This window comes from Pantherophis guttatus, chromosome 1, assembly GCF_059756535.1.
Source record: "Pantherophis guttatus breed Tessera chromosome 1, ASM5975653v1, whole genome shotgun sequence".
Lineage (NCBI taxonomy): Eukaryota > Metazoa > Chordata > Lepidosauria > Squamata > Colubridae > Pantherophis > Pantherophis guttatus.
Window position 1 is genome coordinate 331,695,373 of NC_142063.1, and position 15,830 is coordinate 331,711,202.

General features: G+C 42.1%; 1 protein-coding gene across 3 annotated transcripts in view; it reads left to right on the forward strand.

Annotated features, from left to right (window-relative positions):
• Positions 1 to 15,830, forward strand: part of LOC117667472 (SPNS lysolipid transporter 2, sphingosine-1-phosphate) — a 153,920-nt gene that overhangs the window by 69,345 nt on the left and 68,745 nt on the right. For all 3 annotated transcript variants that reach the window (XM_034420845.3, XM_087889297.1, XM_060693177.2), the window contains exon 3: positions 6,432 to 6,568. In XM_034420845.3, the coding sequence (XP_034276736.2) occupies positions 6,432 to 6,568 (137 nt within the window). The remainder of the gene's footprint in view (positions 1 to 6,431; positions 6,569 to 15,830) is intronic.

Genomic DNA, 15,830 nt, shown 5'->3' on the forward strand with positions numbered 1-15,830 from the left:
GCTAAGATTCTGTGCAGTTCGGAGAACCCCCAAATCCCACTCTGGGCTGGCCCTGCCCACCCCACCTCACCCCTCCCTGGAGTCCCCACGCAGTCCATTTTGGATGCAGGTAAGTGCAGGGCACGCACAGAGGCTCAGGGAGGACGAAAAACAGGCCTACAAGAAGTTCAGGAAGGCCAGAAATGGGCCCATTTCTGGCCTCCAGAGGCCTCCAGCGCCTGGGGAGGACATTTTCACCCTCCCGGAGGCTCGAGAAAACCAAACACCACCACCACCTGCCATGGTGCAGGAGGCCAACTAGACCACGCCTACCATGGCCACGCCCACCCAGCAACCAGGCAGAGAACCCCTTGCTAAAAATTTTGAAGCCCACCCCTGAATGTATCTCAAGAGTTCGCATCTTACTATTGTAAGCATTCCTTGGGTCGTGATAACAGAGTTCCACATGGTTAATTAAATGGAGATCACCAGGAAATACCAGAACTGTAAGGCAGATTGTGGAATTGAGGGGGGGGGGAAACACATCCTGGAGAAGACAATGGCAAGCCAGTTCCATACCATTGCCAAGAAAACTGCATAAATCACTAGGGTTCTGCTGCCCCCACTGATAAGCCCATTCATTATTCATTCTTTCAGGGGCCCTCGACTTTACTGGTAACTGCCCGAAGCGCCCCATCTCAATTTGTGATTGAATATGATTTGTGTAATCTTTTGGGTAGGCCTAAAATTGTCTAGTACCTGGAGGGAAGAAACTCTGCCTTTACTGAACGTAAAGGCATGAAACTGGGTTTTAAAGATAAGACTTAAGTTTTGCATTGGATCAGACCCAGCTATTAAATTATTCCTACAGAAGTGGTTAGCTTGTTGGCTGCTGAAAAGTTATAAATAGATCTCAAGTACAGTAATAAAAGTTTCAGCTCTGTGACTTCGGGGCAGAGGGCTGACTAATTCTCTGAGGCTCAACAGAATGTATGATGAGAATGATGGCTGAATATTCAAAAAGTGTTCCAATATTTCTGACTATGTTGATTATTCCACATCCCATTGCTGTCCTGATCATCTGCTCATCCAGTCTCCTTTTGCTTGCATATTTGAGAGAAAATTGGTTCCTCAACACAACTCCATGTTTTTTTTTAAATCATTCTCAGGTTGCTATCAGAGTTCAAGGCCATACAGGTAGTCCTCGACTTACAACCACAATTGGGACCAGAATTTCTGTTGCTAAGCATGATGGTTGTGAAGTGAGTCGGGCCTGATTTCCGGACCTTTATTGCCACGTAAGCAAATCATTGCATTTGTTAAGTGAATTCTATGGCCATTAAGTGAATCTGGCTTCCTCCCTATTGACTTTGGTTGTCTGAAATCATCTGGGATTGTTGCAAATGGCAATCACATGACCCTGGGCACCACAACCCTCTAGATCAGTAGTGGGTTGCCCCCGGTTCGGACCGGTTCGCAAGAACCGGTAGTAAAATCGGCAGGAGGCTCTGCCCACTGCCCCAGATGTCGTCATTGATCCCGTTGCGAACTGGTAGTAAAGGTAAGTAGAACCCACCCCTGCTCTAGATACATGCTGGTTGCAGTGGTGGGTTTCCAATATTCTTACCACTGGTTCACCCCATACACATGCCTTCCGTGCATGCGCCCGGCCTTGAAAATGTGACTAAATAGGACAGTATACAGCTGGGGTAGGGGCGGGGCGGGGCGGGGCGGGGCAGGCCCACCCTTGATTTCCACTACCAGTTCACTCGAACCAGTACAAACCAGCTGAATACCACCTCTGGTTAGTTGCCAATACTCTGAATTTTGACCACATGACTGTGGGGATGCTGCAATGGTCATATGTGCGAGGATGGATTGTAAGTTAGGGTTTTTTTTAATGTCATTGTAACTTTGAACAGTCAGTGAATGAATGGTTGTAAGTTGAGGACTACCTGTATTGAACCAAGCTCCACAGCTACATCTTCTCACCCTTAAAAAGACACAAAAAGACAAATCTCTCTCTGTGGTTTTGTTTCTTTTTCTTACCTTCAATATCAATTCATAGATTTCGCGATATCTTTTCATCTAGAAGAAGCCTGATAGTGAGAGAGAGAGAGATGTGATTTCAGTGGTTAGAAAGTAGTATTGCAGGCAAACTCTGCCCACAGCCTGGAGTTCGATCCTGATGGGCTCAAAATTAATTCAGATTTCCATCCTTCTGAGTTTGGTAAAATGAGGACCCAGATTGTTGGGGGCAGGATACTGACACTGTAAACCTGTAAACTAGTGCTATAAAGCACTATGGGATGGCATATACAGTAAGTCTAAGTGCTATTGCTATTGCAAAGAAATTAACAATTAGAGAGGCTCGGTCTGCCATTGCTGATGATCACATTCTCAAAAGGGCTTTGATCCCCTTCTGAGAAAGGCAGATGGGGAGTGAATGACTATGCCCAATAATTCTCAATTTAATTCCACAAATAATTAACTATGAAATAAACTCGTAAAACCCAAACCACATTCAGGAGAACAATTCCTAGTGCAAATTTGAATTTCAACCTCCTTCAAACCTGAGAGAAACCTTCATCTTAATGACTTGAGAGAACCTTTCACAAATCACAATATCTTTTATGATTAAACGTTTAAACCCCTTCTGCTTTTTTTTTTTTTTGAGGGGGTGGGGTGGGGGCAAATATGATATTTTTTTCCTGTCAAAGAAATCAAAGAGCACCTTTAAATATCGTGACAGAGAACTAGGTTGCCGGTTGACTGGCATTTCCCGGGGTGGAAAAAAAAAAACTGAGCTGGCAATCATGGGTAACAGCGCGTGAAGGAATCCATGAAGCCTGGAGAAAATGAACTATTTTATTTTTTTTATTGTCTCGTATAATTAAAAAGAGAGAGCAAGAGAAATTCCAAGCACACAGATGCGCGCACATGTGGGCCCATCCACCCACCCACATCGCACCACAAAAGAACTGGGAGAAATTAAAAACAAAAATCATCCCACCTGTATCAGGGTGCGGTCTGACCACTGAAATCAGAAATAGATACAGAGAAATCCATCCTGCCTGGATAATTAAACCTTTCCTGTTCTGTCACCACAATTGCAACGAAACAGACGTGTTGCTCATTCTTCATTCCAAACTACGATTCCAAAGCTGTCACTTTCAATTGGAAGGGCGTCTGTCATTTTACTTATTTTTATTCACCTGCCCTTTTGTCTGGTATTTTGGGGCCGGCAAGAAACACACCCAGTTGCGTATAGGAAACAGAATCTTTGAAAGGTGCCATTTAAAAAAAAAAAAATCATCCTGTGTGACCTGCCTCTGAAAGAGATCATCTTTTGTGAGGTAAGGCTACAAAAAATGGAATCTGAACTGAACTTCTGTTTTATTCCCCGGTTTTATTTTTAAAGACTTCCATTTTGAAAAAAGAATATTTAACCTTTTAAAGTTGTTTGAGGATGCCAGAGAAATGTATTGTTCTTTCTGAAAAGTCATCCCCATTCTGAGCTTGTGTAATGTAAAATGTACATTGGGCATTTGGTAACATGTGGCTTTCAATCCGAGTCTTATAGTTGGACCTGAGAATGCTGGCTCATATGAAAGACAATTAATAATTCAGAATTAAAGTTGATACATTCTGCATTTAATTATGTACATAGCTGCATTTTGTTTCTGGCCTGATTTCTATCCTTGTTTTTGTGATGTACATAGTAGTCATTAGCTGGACTAATGCTTAAAGCGAATGCATTAGACCAGCCAAGACCATTCCCCTGGCAGAGGAATTCTGGGAGTTGAAGTCTACATATCTTTAACAGATTAACAGAGTTGGAAGGGACCTTAGAGGCCATCTAGTCCAACCCCCCCCCACTCTAGCAGGAGACCCTATACCTTTTCTGACAAATGGCAGTCCAATCTTTTCTTGAAAGTCTCAAGTGATGAAGCTCCCACAACTTCCGAAGGCAACTTCTGTTCCATTAGTTGATTGTTCTCACTGTCAGAAAGTTCCTCCTCATTTCTAGGTTGAATCTCTCCTTGGTCAGTTTCCATCCATTATTCCTGGTCTGGCCTTCAGGTGCTTTAGAAAACAGCTTGACCCCCTCTTCTCTGTGGCAGCCCCTCAAATGTTGGAACACTGCTATCATGTCTCCCCTGGTCCTTCTCTTCACTAGACTAGCCATGCCCAGTTCCTGTAACCGTTCTTCATCTGTTTTAGTCTTCAGTCCCCTAATCATCCTGGTTGCTCTCCTCTGCATTTTTTCTAGAGTCTCAACATCTTTTTTATAGTGTGGTGACCAAAACTGAATGCAGTACTCTAAATGTGGTCTTACTAGGGCTTTATAGAGTGGTATTAGTACCTCACTTGATCTCGATTGTATTCCTCTATTAATGCAATTTAGGATTGCATTGGCTTTTTTAGCTGCCGCTGCACACTGCTGGCTCATATTTAGCTGATTGTCCACTAAGACTCCAAGATCCCTCTCACAGTCACTGCTATTAAGCCTGGTTTCCCCCAGTTTATATGTGTGCTTTTGGTTTTTCTTATCTAAGTGTAAGACTTTACTTTTCTCTACATTGCATCTTTAAAGTTGCTAAGGATGAGAAAGACTGCATTGCACTGAGAAGGTAATAGAGTAGAGGGAAAGGCTGCTTTTAACATGGGTAGAATTCAGGTTGGGCATGCTGAAGTTCCAGCTTTGGTCCCTTATATCTCTAGTGAGGACCAGGCTTAAATGAGAACAGTGATGAAAAAGTAACTTTGCAACCAAACCATGCATTTACTATCTTTCCAGGTCTGCAAAGCAAAGTTGAAGTAAAATCATAACCATGGTGGCTGTTTCACTTAGCAACTACTTAATGACTGAGTTGCTGTTCCCAATTGTGGTCATTAAATGAAGAGTACTTGTCTGGTTGCAGAAATTAATGTCTGTCTAATTAGACTAGATGGCAGACCTTCCACCAATTTCCTTCCACCACCCCTTCATTTTTTTTCCTCGTTAAATGGGAGCTCCTCTCTCCAAGACTTTTGGGCTAGCTATGGGTGTGATAGCTGGCAGGCAATCTTTCTGGCAAGCTGACCGTCATTGTCTGAACTTTTTTTTAAACAAAGTGAATATTCTCATGCTGCCATCTGGGTTCTGCCAGCTTTTTGTTTTGTCATTTTATTCTTTTGTTCTCAGATCTTTTTCCCTAATTGTACCGCCTCTGTCTTTAAAATCTCTATGTTGCCTTTTCTTTCGTTGCACATCAACAAACCATCTAATTAAAAAAGTGACTTCTAGGTCTACAAAGAATATAAAATAGATTTAACACTGATTGTGTAGAAAAACATAGTATCTTTCCAGCCAACAGTGAGTGATAAGGTATACAACTGTCAGCGTTTTGCAAATATTAATTTTCCATATTGTAAAGACCAAAGTATTGGTGTAGGAGTAGGGAAACTCGGGTTTAAATTCATCCTCTGCTCACTTTGACATTGTTACTATCTTGAGTGAAGGTGATATGTAAATATACAGGTAGTTCTCGACTTACAATAGTTTGCTTAGTGACCGTTTGAAGTTACAATACAATGGCACTGAAAAAGTGACTTATGACGATTTTCACACTTATGACTGTTGCAACATCTCTTCAGTCACGTGATTTACATTTGGATGCTTGACAACTGATTCACATTTATGACGGTTGCAGTGTCCCAGGGTCATGTGATCACCTTTTGAATTCTTCTGTCAAGCAAAGTCAGTGGGGAAACCAGATTCACTTAACAACCCTGTTACTAATTTAACAACTGCAGTGATTCACTTAACAAAAGCGGCAAGAAAAGTCGTAAAATGGGGCAAAACTCACTCAACAAATTTCTCACTTAGCAACATAAATTCCGGGCTCAATTGTGGCCGTACGTTGAGGACTACCTATAGTCCTCGACCTCAGTCTGTTCATTTAACAAAGGTTTCAAACTTATGACAGCCTTGGAAAAAGTGACTTACAGCCAGTCCTTGAAGTTATAACTGTCGCACCATCCCCATGGTCCCATGATCACAATTCAGTGCTTTCAACAAGTAAAATCAATTCATGACCACATGATTCACTTAACAACTACGTGATGCTGTTAATGCCTGTGGAAATTCAATTAATGACCACAGGGAAAAATAGTGGTAAAATCAGGTCTGATCATGTGACAATTGCATTACTTAGCAATCAAAATTCTGGTTCCAATTGTGGTCATATATTGTGGACTATCTGTAGCATCTGCAGTTTATGAAGTATTCACCAAAGGTTTGAACGGAAGAGCCGAATCTATCATGCATTCCCAATGCATCTGGAAGGTACCAGGTTAGGGAAAGCTGATATAGATGATTGATACTTTGTTTTTGACTTTCCCAATCAAATTTCAAAAGTTTGGGAATTGCTGACCCAATCCATCTCTTCCTTTCTGTTCTTCTGCAGTTTTCATCTGTAGCTTTATGGTGGCAGCCCCAATATTTGGCTATCTTGGTGACCGTTTCAACAGGAAGATTATTCTTAGCTGTGGGATCTTCTTCTGGTCAGCCATTACCTTCTCCAGCTCCTTCATCACTGAACAGGTAAGAGCTTTGCAGAGGGAATAATATGTGCTCTGCAGCTGGAGGAGCTGGTCAGGTGAGACGTGAGCTTTTGGAATGAAAAAGAGGGTGAGGCATTCTGGAGAGGTGTATGGCTCAGGAGGGGATCATCTGTTCTACTCATATAAAAATACCCTCAGTCTCCAGCACTTTGAAAGAAATATAAAGCTCTGGCCAACTACTTGATGTAGACCAGCAGGGGTTGAACTCTGACAACTTTAAGACAAGTTGACATCCACAAGTCTTAAAAATTGTCAAGGTTGGACACCCCTGATGTAGATGGTATTACAAAGGGGAATGGACAATTAGTTTGCTTCGCACACAGAAGACTCAACTTTAGTCACTGGTATCTCCAGCTAAAAAGAGCCATGGTGGCGCGGTGGTTAGAATGCAGTATTGCAGGCAAACTCTGCCGACTGCCAGCAGTTCGATCCTAACTGGCTCAAGGTTGACTCAGCCTTCCATTCTTCCGAGGTTGGTAAAATGAGGACCCAGATTATTGGGGGCAATATACTGACTCTGTAAACTGCTTAGAGAGGGCAGTAAAGCACTGCGAAGCAGTATATACGTCTTAAGTGCTATTACTATACATCGGAAAAATCCTTGGCTGAAATCCTACTTTTACCAGTCAGTGTAGACAGTAATTGAGCAATGATCTCATTTAGCCTGCTGTCTCTGAGAACAGGCAGTTTTCCTGCATGCTAGGTAAATCTTATGAGAGAGCATCTATTTTGCATAGAAAAGATCCCAGCCCTAATCTTTAGCATCGTCAAGCTGGGTTGAGAAAGACAGCCGTGTGAAATCTTGCAGAGTTATTACTAGCAATATTGAACTAGATAGATCTATGGTCTGATTTGTTGTGATACAGAATCATTGAAGGTCATTGCCTAGCAGCAGAATCCTTGTTTTTCCTTCAGAACTTGTGGGTTTTCAGTATCTCAAGATGGATTTGGAAACATGGACCTTACCCCTGGATTGGCCACCTGGTCAGATCCAAGCCAGTCTTCCAAATTAGTATCAGTTACATACTAGCTTTCTGGCTTACTGAAATACATCAGGAGTACCCCATCTAGTGTCTTCTAGATGTTTTATAGAATTCTCACCTGTTTCAAACAAATCCTCAGAACATCAGCAAGTTGCCAGATTGTCATGTCAACCTTCACTCTAGTTTCTTTGCACTTTGCCTTTACAAAGTCCTAAATAAGTTGCTCTTAGATGGAAACTTTTGAAATAAATTAAGCAATCATTCTTCAACTCCATCAGGAAATGGCCATTGTTCAGGGGGAGCTATAATTCGTCCACTTTCTTTCAATTATTTTCTAACAGTTGCAACTATAATAACAGGCCTCCAAAGAAAGAAGTGGAGCTTTGGATTTGACCTCTTGGTCTTTGGCCAAATATAACAATTTTTAGCGATTTTATGGCCATCACAGACTGAAAGGTGGCAGCCAGGACATTGTGACCTTACAATGCAAGGAGTCTAAAATCTACTGTATTAATGAAGCTACTTGGTACCAAAAGGAAGGAAGGCTGTTTCTAAGGTGATACCTAATTTTTTTTTACTAAAAGTAGCATTACCCACCACCAGCCTCATGTTTTCTGCTTTCAGGAGCTTTAATATGGGAACAGTGTAAATCAGGTGTGTCAAACTCAAGGCCCGGGGGCCAGATCCGGCCCGCAGGGTGCTTAGATCTGTCCCACGGGGCTGCCCTGGAAACAGCGAAGGACCGGCCCGCAGTGCCTCTGCCAGAAAAAATGGGCTGACAAGCTCCGTTTTCGGCTGTGACAGCTTCCTACAAACATCTGCCAGCGAAAATGGAGCTCGGGAGGGCCGCCCATGCCTTTCCTGAGCTCCGTTTTCACTGGCAGAGGGTTGCAGGAGGCCGTGGCATCCGAAAATGGAGCTCGCCAGCCCGTTTTCACTGGCAGAGTGCTCGGGCCACCACAGGCGCCCCCGACACGAGTAACATCGAGCTGGATACACCCACCCCGGCCATGCCCACACTGCCCCCCTGAGATCAAACACAACCCTAATGCGGCGCTCAATGAAATTGAGTTTGACACCCCTGCTAGAAATGAAAAAGGTATTCTGGTATGAGAGTGAACGCAAGATCTTTTAACTTTTTACAGGCAATGAGGACATAAAGTAATTCATTCCATTCCTATGATTAGTGATTCTGAAGGTACATACCATTAGTTACACAGCCTTCCCAGACTTGCATCATTTATAAGGTGCAAAAGATGCTCCAGTGGACTATTAGACTGAATCTTGGAAGAGGCCCACAACTCTTCTTCAGAGGCCCTGCTTGCAAATTTGGCATAATGTTAAGTGAATTTGACAGGCACTAGGCCCAGTGTATCTTCACATTGATATCTTATCGGTAAAACTCCCATCTCAGACTTACGTATTTTTGTCAGCTTTTAAATGGATCCTGAACATTTTTTTAGTTTGATCTGCTTTTAATGATGATATCAAATTGAACAACAAAGAGGTCCCTGCTGCTCTGTTTTAACTGTTTTATTTCTTATATTGGCCTATATCACTGTTTTGGTTACTGCTTTTATTTAATAATTGTAAGAGACAAGGGGTGGGGTTTGGCATTTTTAATTGTAGGGAGGGAGGTCCTAAAGTGATGTAAATAAATGAAGTTTGCTTTGTGTGAATCTTCCCCGTTAGCATTAGTCAAATATTGAAAGTCTGTGAGTCTATGAATTTATTCTGTATAGTTCCCAAAGATAGGACAAGAAGCAACAATATCTTAACAGAGGGAAATGCAAATTAGAAATAAGAATGTTCTGTCATGAGAAATATTAAGCAAATATAGCCAACTTGCTTGCTGGAGTCATGGATTCTTCATCACTGGAGATTTTCAAGCAAGTATTAGAGAGCCATTTGCTTGGCTGGGCCAGTGTTTTTCAACTTTGGCAACTTTAGGATGTGTGGATTTCAATTCCTAGAGTTTCTCAGCCAGCATATCTGGCTGGGGTATTCTGGGAGTTGAAGTCCATAGATCTTAAAGTTGCCAAGGTTAAGAAACATTGGCCTGGGGTGATCAAATGAGAATTCCTGCCCAGGAGGTCAGGAGATTAGACTTGAAAATCTCTATTACACACCTATGATTCTATGATGACATCAAGATTTAGCCATAATTCTTGACAATATAGCTGGGTGTGATTCTAGTTTATTCCCACACTTAAGGTTTGGACTGGGCGTGAAACTTGTCCCTGGCTATCTAAGCATTCATGCCTATCACTTATCACCACAAGCTTCGTTCTTAGAACAAAGTAAACGACAGATTCAGATTATTCAAGATTGTTTTCAATAGTTTCTTGATTTCTGGAAATATGTTAAGTTTGGAAAATCAAACCTGATTTTTTAAAAAAGACCACATTAACATCTGTGTACATTTTAGTACACGTTTCTTCATTTTACTTGCAAATTTTGCCTAATGTATACTACTCTTCTGTTCCCAAATAGATCCCATATGGTACATTATTTAATGAATATATGCATTTTTCTGAAAACGGCTTCTTAATGCACATTTTGAACATTACTCTATTGGTTTGAAAATGCAAAATGAAGTAAGGTTACATTCAGATGTCAAATAAATCAGTTTTATTTGTAGCTTGCACAGTTGAAGGCAAATAGAGAAAAACACCTTGATTCTTCTAGTATTCACCTGCTCTCTATCCCTTAAAGTACTCTTCTATGAGAATGAGATACTGAAACAAATTATACCACCAGGCTATACTTCAAGTAAAAGTGTCATCTTTGACTGTTTTTTTGTATTAAAATATGCTTTTACACATAAGCAAGAATAAACCACTTGTTACATGGAATTTCCATCTCTGTGTTTGACACAAGCTGCCATTTAAAAATGGTGTTGTCTGCTTTGTTCCATAATTCTGATTTAAGATTCCATTATTTAGTCATTCATATGACCAAAAACACATGAAGAACATTTCCAGGACATAGATATGGCTAGATTAGAGAAAAGAAGGACTAGGGGTGACATGATAGCAGTATTCTAGTATTTGAGGGGCTGCCACAAAGAAGATCAGGGTCAATTTATTTTCCAAAGCACCAGAAAGCAAAACAAGAAACAATGGAAGGAAACTAATCAAGAAGAAGCAACCTGGAGATAAGGAGAAACTTCCTTACAGTGAGAACAATTAACCAGTGGAACAGCTTGCCTTCAGAAGTTGTGGGTGCTTCATCACTGGAAGCTTTTAAGAAGAAACTGGACAGTCGCTTGTATGAAATGGTATAGGTCCATGATGACGAACCTATGGCACACATACCACAGATGGCATGCAGTGCCCTCTCTGTGGGCACGCAAGCCATCGCCCCAGTTCAGCTCTGCCGCGCATGCATGTGTGCCTCCTGGCAGCAAGCTGGTCTTTGAGTCTCTGCCATGCATGCGTGGAGGGTGGGGCACGTGCGGGGGGTACACATGCATTGCATTTTGGGGATTTGGGCACGCTTTGAGCACTTGGTCTGGAAAAGGTTAGCCATCCCTGGTATAGGTTCTGCTCAAGCAGGGGGTTGGACTAGAAGACCTCCAAGGTCCCTTCCAGTTCTATTCTGATTCTGATTCATTTTGTAGAGACCAAAACTCTACAAAGGAAATTCTACCTATATTCTCTCCCTGTAACCAGCATGAGAAGGAAGATGAACATTGCAGGTTCTACCTTTTTATTCTGTTGTGTCAGGCTATGCCAACCATAATATTTGGGGGACGGGGAGGGGAGGTTAAGTATGGGATCATCCAGCAAGCTGTTTTGAATTATGCAACCACATTGATTTCAGGACCACGCGTGGAAGGGTTTGCTTTGTGTCCACATATCAAGGCTCTTTAGTTGTCACTGCTGTTAGGTGACACACGGTTAGCTGCTGGGAAATGGAGCTTGCCTGTTTTGAAACTCGGTGGCAGAGGCTAATTAATGCATACCTGGTGAGATGAACCAAAGCTGGCTCAGTCACTCTGTGGAGCGATTTCCCTCCAGTGGAGAGAAGCTGACTGTATTTCATTCATCGCCGCAGACCAACTGCATTCCAGAGATTGTTCTTCTGCCGTCACACCCAGATGGGGAATGGGCAGCTACTTAGCCAGCCTGCCACTTGATCCCACAGGTGAGCTATTTTTATAAAATTAGGATTGCTGCCTCCTAGGGAGGGGCAGAAGTGCATGGCGTGTCATTCCCACGGCCATAATACCCAGCACAAATTATGTATCCCAAAGGAGACCTAGTTCCCAAGCCCTGCCTTATACACTTATTGGATCATTTGACTTTCATGCCCTGTTCACACCTCCCAGTTTTCCTGTCGGTAAAATGGAACGGATAGCAGTTTGTTGTTTGCAAGGTTGGCTTGTCAGATTAAAAAAAAATATTAGCCCATCTTATACAAAGCAGCATGAGAGAAACACTAACGATGTGCAAAATCTGTCCATTCGGGAAATGAATCTTTCCAGAGAATTCTAGAATGTTCCATTTCCCTGCCCTCCATTTTTGGATCAAACTGCTTGTGCTTTGGCAGGTTTACTTCTAGAAATTTCTGAACAGCCCCCTTCCCACAAAGTGACGTGGATTGGAGGAGTTTTGGCATGGCCCAGAAGGAAATGGAATCTTTTTGGAATTCTCTGAAAGATTCAATTCCAGATTGAGAAATTTTGCATATCTCTAGCGAACACTCCTAGAAATAGTGTGCTGATGATGTTGGCTGGAACTGAGGCCATGTCCCTATGTGTCCTTCAGCCCAACAATTTTTCCCATGGCGTCAAAGATCATAAAAGGGCTTCTTGTGAAAATGGGTGGAGTTGAGGAACTGTCAGATGAAATGCAGAAAGGATTGCAATTTTTCTTATTTGCTAAGTGAAAAATGTGGTCCATACTCCACACCCTTTCCTCTGTAACAGCCCTTCAAGAAGGCTGCTGTCTCTTTTTCCACAGTGTTCCATGGGGAGACATGATAGCAGACTCCCAATGCTTGAAGTACAGTCACAGGGGAAGATAAAGATAAAGGTTCCCCTCATACATATGTGCTAGCTGTTCTCAACTCTAGGGGGTGGTGCTCATCTCCGTTTCAAAGCCAAAGAGCCAGCGCTGTCCGAAGATGTCTCAGTGGTCATGTGGCCAGCCAAAGGCGCATGGAGCGCTGTTACCTTCCCACCACAGGTGGTCCCTATTTTTCTACTTGCATTTTTTACGTGCTTTCGAACTGCTAGGTTGGCAGAAGCTGGGACAAGTAACGGAAGCTCACCCTGTTACGCGGCACTAGGGATTCGAACCGCTGAACTGCCAACCTTTCGATCGACAACCTCAGCGTCTTAGCCTCTGAGCCACCATGTCCCTTTTTTTATTTCCCCCATAGCTCACGAGGGTAGGCTTTTATAGCAGCAGATCCAAATTTGAAACAAAGAGGAATTTTCTGAGCATGAGACGTACCAAGCACTGAATCAGGCTGCCCCCGAGACTTCCATCACTGCAGGTTTTCAACCAAAGTTGAACAGCCACCTGTGTGGGGGATGCTGTCAGGATTCCTGTCTTTGGGTGAGGGTCGTATTTGAAGACCTCCTAAGACCTGTTCCAGGGGGAGATATCATGAAGCAATGCCTCAGGGTGTGTGTGGGGGGGAGCCTTATTTAGATTTGGAAGCAAGGACCGTCTGACAGGTTTCAGGGCAGCGGAAGGATACACAACAGACATCAACACTCAGCAGTAGCATCCTGTGCTATTCCTAACAAAAAAAAATGTTCAAAACAAATAAATTCTCAGACAACCTGAGAAGACAGAGAGAAAGCAGGATGGGGAGGGGGGGATCCCTGTTCCTCAGGAGAAGATTTTTGACAAATTTCTGCAGATTTCACCACACCATTAGCTGAAATGTTCACTGAGCATAATAATCAAAGGTAGCTTATACAGGTAGTCCTTGGTGAATGACCTCAATGGAGCCCATAATTTCTGTGGTTAAGCAAATCAGTTGTTAATGAGTTTTGCCCCATTTTATGACTTTTCTTACCACCATTGTTAAGTGAATCACTACAGTTGTTAAGATAGTAACACAGTTGTTAAGTGAATCTGGCTTCCCTGTTGACTTTGCTTGTCAGAAGGTCTCAAAAGGGGGGTCACATGAGTCCAAGACACTGCAACCATCATAAATTCATGCCAGTTGCCAAGTATCCGAATTTTAATCAGATGCTAAACAGCATTTTGATCAAAGTTACTAAACAGCATTGAAAAAATGGCCATTTTTCTTACTTATGGGGGTGCTGCAATGGTCATAAGTAAGAAAAATGGTCATGTCACTTTTTTCAATGTGGTTTAGTAACTTTGAGTGGTTATTAAATGGATGGTTGTAAATTGAGGATTATCTATAATGGCCATAAAAGAAATTCCAAAATCATCTTCAGATAATACAAGAAAGAGTGTAACAGCTTTTGAGCTCAAAAAGGGGACAGCTGTGATGGAGCAGTCATAGCTGCCATATTGATTTTTTTTTTTAACCCTGTCTCTGCAGGATACAGATAGTCCTCGACTTACAACAGTTCATTTAGTGACCGTTCGAAGTTAGAAAGGTACTGAAAAAAATGACTTATGACCATTTTTCACACTTATGACCATTGCAGCATCCCCCTGGTCACATGATTTACATTCAGATGCTTGACAACTCATTCATATTTATGACGGTTGCAGTGTTCTGGGGCAACCTTCTGACAGGGGAAGCCAGATTCACTTAATAACCGTGTTACTAATTTAACAAATGTGGCAAGAAAGGTCATAAAATGGAGCAAAACTCACTTAACAGATTTTTCACTTAGTAGCATAAATTCCGGGCACAATTGTGGTCGTAAGTCAAGGACTACCTGTTTCATGCTTTGGCAAGCTAGTAACTACCTGAGGAGGGAGGGATTGAGATCAAGTGGACAGTTCCGAGTTTTTCCTTGCCTGTGTTGGGGTCCTTCTCATTTAACCATGGGCTGCCCCACACTGGTAGTTATGACATCCCTTCCAACCAAGTCGGAAGTATGAAGGAGAAAGAGGTAACACACATATGAATGCTGTTCGTGGGCCACGTGGCCAGGAAACCAATATTCCCTTTTTCTATTTTACTGTCCACTAGGTAATATGGTGTTATGAGGCAACCATTTTTTCCCCAGACCTCAGGATAGGAAATAAAGCTCTATCATGGCTCCAGAGTATTACCACAGCTTACTATCTTGAGGTAAACTTGTTTGTGCCTGCCTAAACAAAAAAGGTAAAAAAAAAAACCAACCCTTAATTTTGAGCTGTCTATATCTTTAAGGATAAAAATACATACTTAATTATTTTAATGGCTGTGTGTCACAATTCCTCCAATTTCACCAACCATGGTGCAGCAACAAGTGAGCAATTTAAAACTTTGGCCAGCAATGGTTTGGGTTTTATTCTCGATAGCAAAAATAGGCTATAAACCCTTAGGGTGTGTCAAGACTGCAGAAAGGTCTGGCTAAAAATACGTTGTTGCATAAGGCAAAAGTACAATTTTGCATAAAGAAGTCAACTCAGTTGGTAAAACTAGCGAGAAGACAATATTTCCAGAGTTTCAATGAGGAGCAAACCTGAGGTCATGTAGCTTCCTCTACTTTCTCTTCTCTCCATTCTCCACTTCCCAAAGATAAGATAAAATCTGTATGGAATCTGCAATACTTGAAGGATTCAGTGCTCTCATTCATAGTACAGGTAGTCCTTGACTTACAACAGTTCATTTAGTGACCGTTCAAAATTACACAGCACTGAAAATAATGACTTATGATCATTTTTCACACTTATGACTGTTTTTCACACTTTGACCATGATCAAAATTCAGACTCTTGGTAACTGACATAAATAAGAGTCAGTTACCAAGCATCTGAATATGGCAGTGGCAGTGTCCTGGGGTCATGCGATCCCCTTTTGGGACCTTCTGACAAGCAAAGTCAATGGAGAAACCAGATCCACTTAACAACCGTATTACTAGCTGAACAACTGCAGCACTTCACTTAACAACTGTAGCAAGAAAGAGTATAAAAAGGGGCAAAACTCACTTAACAAATGTTTCACTTAGCAACTTAGAAATTTTGGCCTCAATTGTAGGTACAGGTGTAAGTCAAGCACTACCTGTATTTTATTCCAAATGCTCACTTGCTAATTAAGAGCTAGCAGCATGGTGTAATGGCTAAGATGCTAGGCTAGGAGCATGAAGGGCCTTTAAGATTGGTGTCCT